The 17,070-nt window shown below is 39.9% G+C and overlaps 1 protein-coding gene across 1 annotated transcript; it reads right to left on the reverse strand.

The window, feature by feature from the left end:
• Positions 1 to 1,009: 1,009 nt before the first annotated feature.
• Positions 1,010 to 14,101, reverse strand: tmem88bl (transmembrane protein 88b-like). The gene is made up of 3 exons (XM_028447399.1): positions 13,965 to 14,101; positions 10,920 to 11,214; positions 1,010 to 2,831 (listed from the first exon to the last, which is right to left on the reverse strand). Exons 2-3 carry the CDS (start codon positions 11,211 to 11,213, stop codon positions 2,604 to 2,606), a joined length of 522 nt encoding a protein of 173 aa, XP_028303200.1. The 5' UTR covers position 11,214; positions 13,965 to 14,101; the 3' UTR covers positions 1,010 to 2,603.
• Positions 14,102 to 17,070: the final 2,969 nt, after the last annotated feature.

Here is a 17,070-nt window from a genome sequence, read left to right on the forward strand (position 1 = left end):
CCGGGGGTGAAGGAACAGTGGATAGGAAAGGAGATAGGAGGGAATATTCGGACGCAGCCCATGTGTTTATGGCCTTATGTGGTGCTGCAACTGGTCTTTTTTATTTACTTTGTGCATCTTGCGTTTCTGTCAGATTTAGATTTTCCACGATTAATAGAGTTTATTCTTCATATAATCATCTTCTTAGCATCTTGTTCCTGTTAGAGGTTAGAAGGTCTGCTGCTGCCTATCTTCAGTTCTCAACCTTAACAAACTTAACGTACAATTTAACATGCAAGTTTTTGGATGGTGGGAGAAAAACAAAGTACCTGAAGGAAACCTAACCACGCACAGGGAGAACATGCAAACACTACACAGAAAGGAAAAAGTAAGAACGTATTTTGTCTCATTTGCGTAGTAACGACACAGTTGTGTTTGAAACCGTTCCCTGCAGATGGACGTCATCTAAACACATCGTTATCCACACTCTTCTGCACAATATGTTTTATGAGTGATAAAGTGATGTCTTTAGGTAGGTTACTTTTGTTTGCTGGCAATCATGAAACTAACAATAGACCACAGCTGTTGGTACTGTCGTCAATTTCGCAGCACTCACTGAGGCAGCTCGTAACACGCACTGACCTTTTGTTTTGTTGCATCTATAATGTTCTCAGGGCTTTCCTCCATCAAGTGGAGCCGTTCGTAATTTGCAAGGTACACACAGCCTGCCTGCAGTGAGCTGAGATGTGTAAACACTGGGCCAAAGGACGTGCATGTATATTGGTCTATGTAACAGCAGGGAATGAATAGACTACATACATCACCAGGACAGGATGAACAAACATGCAGTCAGATCCAACATCACTAGATTGTTCCCTTTAATTGGTCAATTTACTTTCTCTCACTTCGCAGACATGACCATCACAGCAATGCAAAAACTCTGCATTCAGGTTTAGTGTGTGCCTGTGTGTTTAGTGTCACCCTCAGATGCACTTTAATGACAACACAACACAAAACCCACACACTAAGCAAAAAAAAAAGGAATTTTATTCACTTATCGAGGGTCACATCAGACACACATTGAAATGTTATTCATCTGTGACTGACACAGCTGAACAAAAAACTTCTTATTATCAGCCATTAATAATGTTTATCCTCTTTCCCAAAAAAGCTATTTTCATACAGATGGATGGCAGACCTGCACGAATACATATTTTAGAATATATTTTGTTTCCTCCAGGTGATTAAAAAAAAGACCTTCTGTAAAACTGACAGCTCTTTAGTCAGAAACATTAAAGCCTAATGCTGAACATTTAAACACCAAGGACAGACAGAGATAACTCGCCAGTGATTCACTGTTGAATTTAAATGACTGAATGCTGCAGACTGAGCCTCTGATCTAAAGATTAAAATCCTTCTATAACAACTGGCTCCACCTAAATAAAGAGAAATTCATGTCACAGCCTGCGTCGTTTAATAGGACTGTTCTTAATGGTATGTGTGCAAGTAATTGTTCCACATTTTGTTCCAAGGTGAATAACTGCTTCCCAACTGCTGGGGAAACTCAGGGGCAGATTCACTAAAAGTTTAGGGGTATTAAAACGTGTGCAAACGTCACTCCACGCACTAATAAGGGATAAAAATGCGCCCACAATCTATTTAGCATGTTTCCCTCTGATTAATACGTTAAGTAGGGGGATCTCATAAGGGGCGCAAAAAAATGGGAGGAGGAAATGCAAATAAATTAATGCAGTGGGCGCAATCTAATTCAACTAATCTGGAACTGTTTGCGGTGATTGTTTTAGCACCGGAAAATAGTACGACCCACAGGCAGGTGCAAACACATACGCAGAGATCATTTAAATAGGGAGGTCTCAACCACGTCTATACGCACACATATGAGTGCTGCATAAATACATAAATTTTTTTTAGCAGAATATTGCAAGTTTCTCAGGCTTATGTTGCACGATGGCAGTCATTTTTAGGCGAATGCTGCCTCCAATTCTATTCTTTTTTGCCCATATGCAACCTGTATATGATCTGTTTAGGCTTCTTGAAAGTCAACCCATTGAATCAAAGAATCACATACACAAAAAATGCACATTTGAAAAGACAACTAAGAGCAACCAAATTGTTTCTGTCTTAAATCTATTTTAATACTAAATCTAACAAGTGCCAGAACAGGTCAGGTTGGTGCGCTTTTGTAGTTGGATTGATACTTTTCCATGAATTGTAGAAGATTGTTTGAAGAATGCAAAACACTCTTCCAATGCAAATGAGATTCACACAATTAGCACTGACAACACTGCAGGAACCACGTTCTACAAGACTTGAATTATTGACGAAAAGAGCCAACAAACGTAGAGAAGATGAATTAATTAAGATTAAGGTCACTGCTTCTCCTCCTCTTTTACCGATGAGTCTAAACTGATGCACTAATCTCAGATGAAGTGGAGTAATGCTGATCTGGTAACAACAAGACACCAACGTAATACATTTCCCACACGGTGTCAAACACCTAAACAAAAGCAGAAGTGATGGCACCACGATGAATCATTTACGACCCTCTTTATGTTTGGGGTTTGGCTTTTCTTTTTCCCTCAGCGCCTCCTCCAGCGTATCAATCAGACCCAGGCATTAACCTTTCCAGCCCAGTCCAGCAGCCTTCCCTGGTACCAGGCCCGGCTGATAGGTTGAATATAGAGCAGCAGTCGAAACCTTCGCAGCAGGCCACAGAAAATGGCTGCTGCCACAACGACGAGAGGAGACATCATCACAAAGCCAAGAATGATGAGGGCTGAACAGCTGTTGTCATCCAGGTAATGGCAGATGGCAGAGGAGGCATTCAGCACCTGCAGTGATAAACACAGCGGGGTGTGTAAGAGGAGACACAGGGATCAGAAGATGTAAGATTAACTGGGAAAAGCTACTAAAAGGCAGCATCTGTTGGTTGTTATTTACAGTTAGCGAGTGGATGTTTGCACAGATGAGGGAGTGTGTGTGAAGCGGGCTGTGACAGAGTTTCTCTGTGCACATGAAGAGTTGACTCAATGCAGCCAGTAAGCCTCTGAGCTACCAATTACTTTTGGGGGGCAGAAACAAGATAGGGGACTGAAAAGGAAGAGAATTAATCACTAACTGAAAGACACTAGAAGACACAGGCCTGATTTTCCTGTTAAGAACATTCCACCAAACTCAGATTGCAGCTGTTATTTGTCATCAGTGATGTGCAGTCAGGGTAGGCATTAGGCAGGGCCTACCCAAGGGTGAATTTACATTTTGATTAATTGTTTTAATTAGAATATAGTTATGAATGATTTGTTTTGCAATTTCTGATAGCCTATAATATAGTACCTATAAGTTTGAAAGTGTCAGCTTTTTGTGCTTTTCAAAGACTAAATGACTAAACATCGCTATTTCCTGGTACGGCAGCACAGTCTCACTCCGCTGTAAGGCAGGAGGAGGCCACACCCTCTCCCAAAAGCACATTGCTGCTCTGCCTCTGTTCCCATAGCGTGTTTGCGCATGCGCAGTCAGTTCCCCAAGATGAAAACAATTTACGTAAAAGGCAGCTCTCTATGCTGCCTTTGGACGTAACCGTGCTATGCTAAATACTATACGTAAGTTCACAGTGCATTAGTGAATTGATCCAATGTGGCCTCTGCTACGTTCTCTAGCTAGTGGGCGGGATTATAACACTACAGGAAGGATGACAGCGCTAAAGCACGATAAAGAAACTTTCTTTTGAGGAAAAATGAAAGCTTTTAAAAGATGGGAGACCAACACCTGAGCTACCAGACCTTCAGCAAAGAAAAGGTCAGAAAATGTGTTTGTATTTTCTACAGTGAAAGGAACAAAAGGAAGGATTGGCTTTGTGGATGCTCCTCACTGAGGCTGTTCTGAGTTGTTGTTGTTGTCATTTTCTTTGTGTTTCTGTGTTTCCAACATAAACAAAGGATGCACTGCCGTGTCATGAGATATATCTTGTTGGGAGAGTATGGAGGCTATATTAAATAATTGTTTCTTTAATGGTGTTTTTTACGACGTTGATTTTGTTTAATTAACACTTTCCAGCAGAAACGTATGAAATTGTCATTGGTGGTCTCGATTTGCAACGTGCCAACCCAACATTAGTAGTCACGGCACGTCACTGTTTGTCATTATGCCTGCGTTCTATTTTGCGCTTCATGTGTTTCTGTGCTTTTTCATTTCAGGTGTGTTGATAAGAGCAGGTGGTGCCAATCTGAGGCTCCTATAAAAGAGAAGCTCAAACAATTCTGAGGGCCATAGAGTGCTGCTCTACCTCTCTGTTCAACACAGGTCCATATGTTTAAAACTGTGTTGTTTTCAGTCAATGGTTTCTTGTGTTTCATATTTTTTTTATTAAATATACAAGAAAAAACAAACAAGACACGGTAATGCTAATATCAGACGTGTGTGTACACTATTAATTTAGATATCAGTTGTCACGGCAAATTTGCGGTTGACCTCATTTGGAGACATGATTTATTGCTCTGGTTGAGTGATGGAGTCCAGGCGAGGCATTGATGATTTTATAAAAAAGGTTTATTATAAAACTAAATAAAAAAGAGTACAAAGATGGACAAAATTAGTGACCGCCCCGGGCGGACGTCCGATGATCGAGTGGCCCACAGTTCTAACTCATCACGTATATTCCCCCTCAGTCCCCCTCCCTCCTCCCCCCAGGAGATAAAGAGGACAGGGTGGAGGTGATAGAAGAGAGTGAAAAGAGACAGTTTCTTCTTTAGATCAAAACAACCAGTTCTCTGGTATCTCCTGATTGTCGTGAGTGTTGGAGGTGTACGCGTGTATGGTGTTTGTGTGTATGAATGGCTGTGTATTGGGTGTGTATGAGTGACTATGTGAGTGTGTGTAGGCATGTGAGTGTGTGATGCCTCCGTGTCTGAGGGATAAGATGTGTTTTGGGAAGCTGACCTCGAGAAGAGAGCAGAAAACATGAGTCAGCAGAAATGAAAAGTCTCAACTTAAAGCCTTAAAAAGAATAAGGTCTATGAGTAAATATGTTAATAAACATAACTAACAATTTTGCCCTGACACAGTATTTTTTTTTTTTTGTCATACTTTTTGTCAACTAGATTTTCTTAGGCGACAAAAACTATACTCTAAAAATGCAAGTAAGCAGACACTATATCAAAACATATTTATATTTTAGGCATATTATAAAAACTAAACTATAATTTGGTCACATCCAATCAGAACTCATGTGGACATGTGGTGCCTGTACTGTGAAGCCATGGATAAGTATATCTGGGATATCTCTTCGTTAGCGGGCTCCACTTAGCCAAACATTCAAAACCCCAGTGCAGGGGGGTATTCTAGAAAGCGGGTTGTGTTCGGGCTCAAATATGGGGAAATGCTGAGTTTCCGATTCTTGAAAGCGAGGTAAGTTTTACTCTGAGTATGTCACCATGGTAACATAAACTCTAGTTATAGTAGGTGGGACTACCTGTTGCGGAAGAATACATTTAACCAGCCAATCAGGTTGTCTTTATGAGAAAGGGCTTCTGTGATATGACACGGAGGCTTAAATCCCAAAGTCTCACTCATATTACTCAGAGAACTGGGGTTATGTAAATAACCTAAAGTTTTCTTTTTAACTTTGGGAATGCAGAGCATTTAGGAAAAGGCACGGTATGCAGAGCAATCAGAAAGGTTGCTATGCATTAAAACATCGACATTTACATAATTATAATATAATTACAACTGATATACATTATGAATGCTGCGGTGGTGCAACACTAAGGAAGCACACCTGAAAGCATAGGGTCAGGGGTTTAAATCAAACCTGGGTCATCTTCTTGGGACGTCTAAAAGACATCTTTTTTGGAGCCGAGGTTGCAGCTCTTTCACTATAGCAAGAGGGTTGTACACATCCTCTGCTTACTGGGGCCAAATGAAAGTGTCATACTCATTGAAAAAGTCTTTTAAATTCTAGGTATATTTTGAGTAAACTCATCTTTAAGTAACTTTGTAAGTGGATCATTTAGTTACGGTTTGTAAGTGCAAGCGGAGCTGTCTATGATAAGTGCTGTAAACGTACAGCCGGAGAAGAATCCAGATGCCTATAGGCTCATTTTTTTTGCCCATCTTGAATTAAATGTTCAAGAATATCTAGATTTAAAAATAAAAATAATCTGAAATGAATCAAATTCTTTAAATTTCATAATGGGTTGGGATATATTTGTTCTAATCAGATGTCAATCTTCCATGGTGTCCTGATCGAGAGACTGGGGACATGGCAGGGAATCTTAGTGAAGGGCTGGACTGGTTTTCCTTGTTTGTATCTCCAGTACCTTCATTATTGGGTCTCTGAATCCAGAAAGCTTGCTTTATCCTGCTCACCTTCATCACATGGTGCCATAATGTAAATTTGAAATGATATCTTTATAGATTATGACTGCTGCACTTTATTTGTTTGCTGCACCTGCAATGGTTCATGATATATCTAACCAAGAGGTTCTACGTGATATTATTGTGAGCTTCCCCAAGCTGTCTTTGGTTAGATTCTGTCTCCAGTTTAAAGTATTTGCTATGCAAGGCTTTTTTACTCTGCTTTACTCCCAAATTGAACTTGGACGGGCTCCACAAAGCCCTGCAACGGTATAATATAGTACTATAATTGCTGTTTTGTTATGAAATAACAGATAATGTACAGTTGCAAGATTAGAGGGGCTCTATGTGGCTGGAATAAATTTCCATGTATGTTGGAAATGTTTTTGTATTTTGTATCAAAATGTAACTTTGAATTATTGTTGATAATGCCACAGTCGTTAAGAAGAAAATTCCAAAGTGGCACTTCATTAAACAAAGGTTGCCGACCCCCGGTATAGAATAAGACTTGGTTTTGGCCCCTAAATAGCTGGCAGACACCTACAACATCCTTGTGTGCTAAGCAACTCTTTGGTTGCTTCTCAATCCAAACTCTAAAGGAAATCAGACTTTCCCATCAATATTTTATAACAAGGCTAATGTACAATCTGTATACATTTCCTTTTGATTGATCAGTTTCTAATAGCTTCATGCATTTTATTCACTTTTTTATCTCATTGTAAAAAGTACGTATCAGCTTCTTGAAGGCTGTCACTATTTGTCCTGTAGGCTAATAATTAATTTTTATTCATTGCTTACTGGCCAAAACTTCCTGAAAGGTAAAGCACACATGACAATAAAGCTGCTTGGTGCGGATAGTTCCACATAATAACTGTGTGGAGAATGGGAGGCTCGAAGATAATATAACATTTTTATATTTAAAGCAGAAATAAGTAACTTTTTCACCTTAATAAATCCTTCTTATAGTCCCTGTGAGGGTAATACAAGTGTTTATGGGGTGATTGGGGGGTCTTTCATCTCCCCCTGTTGTCTCTGGCCAGAAAACAGCACTTGCAACCCTGTGGTAAGACGTACTGCTTTACGGCAGCCCAATATACACTAATGCTAGATTATGACCAGCCCCGTGGCTGCACACGGTTGTCTACAAATTCATTTTCCTCCAACTTATATCATGGCGGAGCCAGCAAAAAAAGACAGAGGAGACCTTTGTCCGAGGAATGGAGCAACTCCATGGAGTGACAGCTCAGCAGCAACACACTGCAATCACGTACCGTCGTCACGGCAAGATATCTCGATTTGTAATTGACTGAAAATTTTGCCAAAATTATGATATATGGTGGCTTTTGGTGCATTATATTAGTGTAATTGGGTCTTTTCTTCTGTCTATTTTGTAGCACTTTTCTCAGCCTGATGTATTTTCTCACCTAGTTTTTGTTTGCATGATCCATTTACAAGTTGAAATCTGGTATCCATGACAATGATGATGAAGAATTGAGCATCATTATCAGTTTACCTCTTTCCTGTTGAAAATGTACCAACTCATAGTATAGCAGTAGTATGGGCGCTTGGTCTCTTAGTAGTCCTCCGTAGAATGCTGTCAGGCACGAGAACATATCTGCATGATTAACATAATTTTTGTGTGGTTTGCTCGTAGTTGGTTTTGGTAATATATTTAGTTGTATTAATGCACAAAAATATTCATAATATATCTAACACAAGCACATTAATATTCATATTAATGTATCGAACAAGCATATTTTAATGGAACACAAAAGTTAATCATGGATGTTTGAAGTCCGTGTAAAGCAGAGATAAATTTGTGTTATGAGTTTGAGGTGTCAGTGTAAAGGTCTACTCCGCTCGAGCCCGAATATATGCATCTCTCCCAGGTAGAGTCAGAACTGCGTCCGTTAGAGGCGAAACACACAATCGTGATGCAAAAAAAGTGCTCATTTCATGGATAATGTAGTACCAGCGGACACGTTTTACTCCCCCAAGTCCAAATATGTGGATTGTTTTTGGCTAGGGCCCGAATTGCGCCCGCTGGAGGCCGCAGAAGTTTGGTGTCCTTCAGCAGCAGGGTCGGGTTTATGCTAATGATGGTTGATGGGAGAGGCATGTAAAGCTACTGCTTGGTAGCCTGGAATCCATCCTAATCTCCTTGTATTATTTATACAGGCGATTAGACTGGAAGCGCTCAACAGGCGTTTGAGTTCTGGTTGCTGAACAGGGCGGGACAAACACGCACAGAGTAACCAATCAAACGATGAATGGACCAGATGACAATAGCGCAACAAGCGCCTTTCTTTTTCCCTAAATGGAGCCAGCAGATGAAAACAGCGTGTAGCACGGTACAGACTTGTGGTTTTAAAGTCTCTTCTTGTTGTGGTTTCAACAGTATATCAAAGTCTTTTAAAACAGAGAAGAGCGCAGTTTCAAACGTCTTCTCCGTGTCGGCCGCCACGTTTGTTTTGATAATGCTTGGCGCAGGGGATATGATGTTTTTTCCAGTTATGCTTGAGAAACGGCAGCATCACCAGATTTACTTCCTTACAACAAGTAAGGAAGTGGGTGTGGCTTCACCAGGCTAGCTGCTCATGAGACTTTGCGCGAGATTTAGAAAATGGTCACCGAAACAGCGTTGCAAAAGTTCCTCAAAGTGTGGAAAACTTCAATCTTTCATGGATTTTAACAATTCTTTCGGTGCGAAAGGGGTACAAAATCATTTATGAACATGTTTGAGAGTAGAAGGCGATCAGAAAAAGAATAGTAGGTGATTCCGCCTGTCGTCTACGCTTGTGGACATCACTGAGTATGACACCAGGCACAGAGCAGGTTAGACAGTGGGTTACATTTCATGGGATCTGTGGAAGTATTATCAGTGCACGCTTTGAATTACCACCTTAGAAGATTGATTTCAGGCTTTACACGATCAGGACTTTTGGATTATATTAGTGTAATTGGGGCTTTCCTTCTGTCTATTTTGTAGCACTTTTCTTAGCCTGATGTATTTTCTCACCTAGTTTTTGTTTGCATGATGCATTTACAAGTTGAAACTGAGTATGACACCAGGCACAGAGCAGGTTAGACAGTGGGTTACAATTCATGGGATCTGTGGAAGTATTATCAGTGCACGTTTTTAATTACCACCTTAGAGGATTGATTTCAGGCTTTACATGGTCAGGATTTTTGCATTATATTAGTGTACTTGGGGCTTTTCTTCTGTCTATTTTGTAGCACTTTTTGGGCCGATCACCGATCAGTGGGCTTAAAAAAAGTGTGTGTGTGTGTGTGTGTGTGTGTGTGTGTGTGTGTGTGTGTGTGTGTGGCCCTTTAACTGAGATTGAATGCCCTCGTCGCTCAACCACTGTGCGGAGCGAGGGAGTGTGTGAGACTGTAGCAGATTGATTATAAGCTCTATGCCGTTTTTGAGTGATTGCCAAAATAAACGTTGCAGCTGTTAAATTAAACCGGAGTCCCATGTCATACTCAGACCACACTGGAACTACGTGAAGCTGTCATGTAAAGAAAACAACTCTTCTGTGTAAAGGAGACGATAAAACAATGCAATAAGAGCATCTACAGAAAGTTTCATCACGACAATGACGTCATTGATCAGATTGGCAAGACTTTACAGACGATCACATTAATTGCATAAAATACAAAATATCGGCTGATCCGATATAGCCGATCAGATCACTAGGAATTCATAAATAATTTACTATATGTGTTTGGAAATGTCCATAAAGACAACAGTAATCCAGATAATGTAAGTAATAAATCATTATTAGGTCAGTTATATTGTGTTTTACCATGAGTAGAGTTAAATTGTATTCATTTACATGAAACATTTGATAAATGTGGCCACTTGAGCTGAATTTCCTTAAAATTATCATCATGTGTATTTGTTGATTTTGTAGATTTTAGTAGGAGTATCACAGGTGAGGTTACTTGTGATGTCTCCTGTTTGTACATCAACACGTCACATAACATCCACTGATAGCCTCAGCCTGAGCCTTCCTGCACGAGACTTTTAAAAAATGACCAAATCTTACATGCTTTTAGCTCCCAGTCTTAATGCTGTCTCAATCTGTCCACATTCTGATATCTGTTCAAAGGCTTCATCTGTTATGCATCATTTAGCTTCACTTCCTGTTTTGCACACAGCTGTCTGATTGTTGGGTGTTACAATTGGCTCCAAAGCCTACAATTTATTGCACTGCAGATATCCTCTGATGCTGAATCTTTACTTGTTCCAATGAGTCTGACGGGAAAGCTTTGAAGTAAATCAGTCGCTCAGGTTTTAAAAGCAGACAGCCCCAACGTCTGTTCTCTTTTTTTATTTGTGTGTATTTTTCAAAGGTGACCTTAACCAAAGCAGGAGCACTTTAGCATTTGATGAAAGACGGAGGACAAAATAACAAAAAAAGGATTTGTGGAAATGTTGCACATTGTGAGCGTGACTAATTTGCAATGTTGGATCCCCTGCCACTAGATTCCTGTAACACTGTGCCTAAAGTCAAGTAAAATCCAGAGAGAATCCCATTGATGAGGTAAAATAATCTCACCCTGGAGTGGCAGAGGAAGCCAGCGTACAGCAGCAACACTGCAGGCAGCAGGACCACAGCAAACACCACAGCCAGGAGCAACATGCTGACCAGGACCACGCACAGGTTCCACGCCACAAGCCCTGCCCCGTGGACCACACAGCCACACCTGCCCCTGCGGCTCCCCCAGGCACTGCCTGCACTGTGGGCTATAGGAGGGGGCATCATCTTCACTCCCTCCCCAAACAGGAACTCCTCCTCTTTCTCCTCATCAGCTGAGCCTCCATCATCCAGGTCTACATCCATACCACACATCCTGAGGAGAGGAAAAGAGAAAAGCAGTCTGACAAATGGGAATAAACATATGTGTACCAAATAAATAAATAAATAAAAAGATCAATTCTTCTGGATATTGGCTTTTTCATTCTTTAAAGCAGGGATTCTCAACTGGTCTCGCCCTGAGACCCACATTTTGCCACGGTCATTAAATCGTGACCCAATTTTTTTTAGAAAAATTTCGTTTTTCAAAAATAGCTGTTAAAAACACAAATATGTAATATTTTTTAAAATATAAATCTATATACTTTCGTGTGCAACATGCATTTCACAGCATGCCTGTCAAAAAAAAAGTTTCCTTAAAAATAAAAGGCATATTAAGTATTTATTTACTTTTGACTAGCTTTCCGCGACCCACCCAGTACAGATCCGCGACCCACTTTTGGGTCCCGACCCACCAGTTGAGAATCACTGCTTTAAAGGAGCAGTCTGCAACTCTTATAAAAGTGACTTTTTGTCATATTTGCTAAAGCTGTCACTATGTAAGGACAGCTTTACATCAAACTAGTAGTTTGTGTGAAAAAAAAACAGGCTCATTGAGTCTCATCTGCTGCTCCTGCAGCCTTTGGCAGATTGCCAGAATGCACCGAGACCGAGCAAAAACAACCAATCAGAGCCTGATTGGGCTGTCTGACAGCTGTTGCTCACAGGCCCCGCCCCTTTCCCGGAGCTGTAGTGCCGTCTTTTTTACAGTGTATGGTCTGGAGGAGTAGAAGATGGAATTGGTGACGTTTCTGCTTGAAAGGTAATTACTGCTGCTTGATTTACATTATGTTTGATTTGTAATTGTTACACTAGAACTCTGTGGTGCACGTGTTCATGTGCGCACAGCAGCCTCCGTGTGGCTGCTGTAAGTGACACTGTGTTGTTGCTGCTGCTGCTGAGGTTTGTGCACATTGAAAGAGAGAAGCGCTGCAGTAATATGCTTTTAACAGAGACTGTTATATTACTGTGATGTTGCTCTCTGGCTAACGTTAGCTTGTTAGCTCCTCTGAGGGAGGGACTTTGGAGAGTTTGGAGGAAGGGCAAGAGAGCAGCGGGGAGGGAGGGGGAGAGAGAGATCTGAGAGTTGCGGACTGCACCTTTAATCCTCTGACCAACGAGACAATCAATCACCAGATTATATGCAAAGCAGTTTCCTAGTTGATCTCTACGTTCACAGACATGGACCTGAATCCTGAATCTGAAACCTTTTATTTTTTTGTAACTTTATTTTTATTTGTATTTTCAGACAAAAGAGCAAAGGAGGAGGTTGTAACACAATTGTTAGAGTAAATAGAGATATCACACAGGATAACCTGACTCTTAGCAGTATGTCAGTTACAATTCAAAATAATGAAATAAGGACACACATAAGGCCTACTCATTGCACTCTTCCAATAGTATGAAAGTAGACCAATTGTTCCACATTTTTTTTTAATAAAGTCTGGTATCTTTAATCTTAGAGAGTATGTCAGTTTCTCCATAAGATAAATGTTCTGGACTATGGTCCATCAATGTTAATTTGGAACTTCAGGTTTAAGCCAACGTCTAGTAATGGCCTTTCTTGCTGCTGTCAGTAAAATGTTCACTAAGTAACGGTCATCTTTTTGCTTCATTGGAGAATCTGAAACTTTTTAACCTTGTGGCTCTTGCACACACATTGGTCGTAGATGCACTGTCCCTGGGCTGTGGGATAAGCTCGTATTGGGCTTAACCTTAGATACGTTGATCCCAAGTTTTAGGTATAACGACTCACTCCTTCCCTCTGTTCATGACCGCCATCATTTAGGGCTGCACAATTAATCAAATTTTAATCGTGATCATGATTTCGGTTGCCACGATTAAATCAACCTGATTGTCTGCATTATTTACATTTAAAATATGGGCTCTGCATTCTGTAAAAGTGTATTTAGCCTTTGGTGCAATTTAAATTCTTGGGTTAATTTTTTGAAATTATTATTTTTTAATTGTAATTACATTTTAAAGCTTAATTTTGTACTGTAAACTTCACACATTGTTTAAAAGTTGTGCAATAAAAACACAGATTTTTTCCGAATATGACAAATAATTACGATTATAATCGTTGTGATAACAATATTGATCAAAATAATCGTGATTATCATTTTGGCCATAATCGTGCAGCCCTACCATCATTATACTTAAGCTAGGTGCTGTGTCACCCACTTCAATTTCTCCACACTTGTCACCAGACTGGCTGAACTGATTACACAACACACCAAGCACAATATGGACAACTGTAACACCGCATTGCACTCTCAACTTAAAACAGTCAACTCTTCCCCACCCTGACTCCCTCTTCCCTGTTCGCTTCCCCCTCACCTATGTGTAACACTGCCCTCTCTTTTCATATCCCCCCTTTAGTAAAGTGTTTATACTCTTCCTTAGGGAGGGCTGGTGATGGGCACAGTTATGCAATAAAATAAATGTATTTATTTAATTGCAACATCAAAACATTTCTGTCGTGAAAAGATTGCACTACATGTAGTGTTGACCTTCGACAGCATGTGCAGACAAGGTAGAAAAACCCCAAAAACCTTCTAACCCATATGACCTGCTGCTGAGCAGCACCAACATGATGTTAGACCCTGACCATCACTTCTGTGAAATTCATACTCCTCTGACACATTTCGCCTGAAACAACCTCATGCTATAGGTAAAAATGCATTACAGGAGATAATTTAACTTTACAAAAACAAAAGAATTTAAGAAATATACATTTTTCTTTACCTGTTAATGCAGAATTCCAGAGTCTCTGGTGATAAATAAAGCAACCTCCTTTAGAGTGTGTTCAACGGGGAAACACGCAGAGGAGCAGCAGGTGTAGAAGGAGCATCCTGTTGGCTGAACCTGTGCTGCTGCTCTGATGCTGATCCTCCGCGTGTCCGGGAACCAGCAACCACGAGCAGCGCGCTCCATGTGAGTGCGCGCCCCACCTGTTTCCCTTCCCAGCGTGCGTGTGTGCGTGATGACAATGAAAGACAATCAGAAAATGGATGGATATATAAAGTTGAGCTATAGTCTGTGTTTTGGTGAAGATGGTGTCCATTTAACTAAAGATATAACTGTAAAGCTAAATTATGGGACCAATTACCCCCCACCCCGTGTTCCACCACAATATTACGCACGATCAGTGAACAGCTTTAGGGAGGTTTTTATCAAACCTAATCTTTGACATGGTGCAAAAATAAAGATTGTCTTCTTTTTTTTTTTAGTGGTGATATTGCTCAGTGAATGTGAATCGATAATGTGTCACATGACCATAACTGAGCCTGATGCTGCATTAGGTGATGAATACAAAGGTTAGTCAAAATTACAAGACAGTTGTGCGATTGGATGAAGTTACCTGTCCAAAGGGTGTTACAGGTTTATTTTATTTTTTTATATTTCATTTGATTTTTGGAGCATTTTTTATTTCGTTCGTTTTTTTTTTGGTTTTTTTTTTTTTGTTTTTGTTTTTGTTTTTGGTGTAAAAGGTTCGTTTTTTAGAAGTAGCTTTAACATTTTCTGCGTAATTTATCTAAATATAATTAGTAAAATCATTAATAACTTTGCCTATATAACACTAGGAAGGTTCCAGTTAGGTATTAGTTTCCACCACCCACCACAAGGTCACTATGAGCATAAAAGCAGTGCATGTAAAACCTTTGCTTTATCATAGTAAAACATTTATCCATGGTGATTGGTAATATAATATTCACTGTCATGTTATGCCCCAGTGAATTCCTCTTGTGCAGCCTGTCTCTCTCAGCTCAATATGTCAGCTTTGACTCAGGTTGAAAGATAAGTTGATGATCATGGTTGGTTTCCATCTCAGAACGACAGTCGACCTTTCACAGCTCAAACTTAATTACAGCGAGCAAGAAAACACGTTCTGGAAGACGAAATATCACTTAGATTATGTCTGGATGTGAGGAAAGTGATGGAGACGTGAAAGGTGAGGAGAAATGCAGGCGCAGCATCCATAGATTCTAGTTCAAACAGCTGCTGACATCTGCTGGGCTGTAGGTGTAATCATTGAACACAATGCAGTGTGTGTGTGTGCGTGTGCGTGTGTGCGTGTGTGTGTACTTCAGAGGCTGTCACTGTGCCAATCATCTTCCATTCACCAAACAACATCCTGGTTTCCATGGTGATTTATCTTCCACTACTAGAAGTAGCATAAAGTATATATCCTATGAAAAAGACATGAATAAATCTGCTTTTATCCATCCATCCATCCATCCATCCATCCATCCATCCATCCATCGACTCCACAGCCAAACATACAGATCTATAGATGTATTCATTTATAATGACTCAGATATGGATTTTCAAACAGGAGGAAACATTAAGGCCATTCTTTCAAACACATGGATATGTCTCCCCATTGGGTACTTCCATGGTTTGCAGAGGAGCTTTTAAAGGAAAGAACAGAAACAAGTTTTAAAGCTTACACAGAGTTTAAAGCAGAAAAAAAACAAAACCATTAAATACAAGATTTCCATCCTGAAAATAACTGACAGGCCTTTATTGATTTTAGAATATGTGAAATACAGTTAAATAAAAACCAGATCCAGTCCCCTGGTATACAGTATTACTAACAGGACTTTAACAAGCCTTACTTCACAAACTTTAACCCATCCCTCTATTAGTCTACTTTTAATTTGTCATGGATGGGCTGCTGTGTCCAATGTCCAGCTTGATAAATGATGTTAAGAACAGCAGAAAAAAAGGGTTGACTGTCTCTTGACCTATACCTGCCAAAGTAGTCATCAGAGACTCTTTAACTTCAGACTGATTGACAGTAGTGCTGTGAGTGTGTCAGGAATAGGAGGGCTTTAAATCACATGTCCTGATGTAATGTGAGGATTAAAACTTAAAGCTTCCAATATGGCAGAGTTCAACTAGGTCTGCAACCTTTACTCTCAAACGAGCCATTTTGCCTCATCTCGCCTGGATTAAAGTACTTCCGGGGCCAAAAAAATACCTTTTCAATGAAGACAATACAGTGTATAAAATTCTATACAGTTAAACATTGGAAAAAAATACGAGTTCTGGATTTGAAGGGCTACAAAAATAACTTCAATTTGATAACACATGATCATGTCCATCAACACATGCTATAATGCTAATTTCTTGCAACATATCAAGCAGGCATATTAAGTCAGCATGTTGGCAATTAATAGTGTTTTTGTCTTTTTAGTTATCTGACCAGGGATTTAAAACTTAAGGTTATACAGGTGCTAAGGAAGGTTGATGGTCTGTAGAGGTTGCAGGAGTTATCTCACAATGTGATTTATTTTTAGGTTAACAAATTGATTAATCAGAATTTTATTTGAAGTTAATGTCATTAATCATCAATACCCTCTGTAAGAAATAACAATTCATTATTTTAATATATTTTTTTAAAGCAACAGGGAGCCATTGCAAAAGAGTCAAAGAGCCACATGAGGCTCCAGAGCCACAGGTTGCAAACCCCTGAACTAGGTGCATGTTTATGTCCACTTCTATTCTTCCTTATATCCACAGAGATAAGCTATGTGCTTTATAACATGCGGCACATTGAAAAGTTACCTTTCCAATTTTTTTTTCCAAAACTACTAAGAAAACAGACCACTGGTATTAACATGTATCTTATTAAATGCAGGTAAAAATAAAAAGGTGAAGTAAATAATGGTTGCACAAGTTGTAGGAACAAAGTAAACCCCCTACCCTGGACACAATCTGTTCAAACTCCTCCCCTCCGGCAGACGTTACAGATCACTGGACGCCAAAACAACCCGCCATTAGAACAGTTTCTTCCCACAGGCTGTCACTCTGATCAACGATAAACAGTCAAAGAGTGTCAGACCTG

This window comes from Gouania willdenowi, chromosome 5 (genome assembly GCF_900634775.1).
Source record: "Gouania willdenowi chromosome 5, fGouWil2.1, whole genome shotgun sequence".
In the NCBI taxonomy this organism is placed as follows: Eukaryota; Metazoa; Chordata; class Actinopteri; order Blenniiformes; family Gobiesocidae; genus Gouania; species Gouania willdenowi.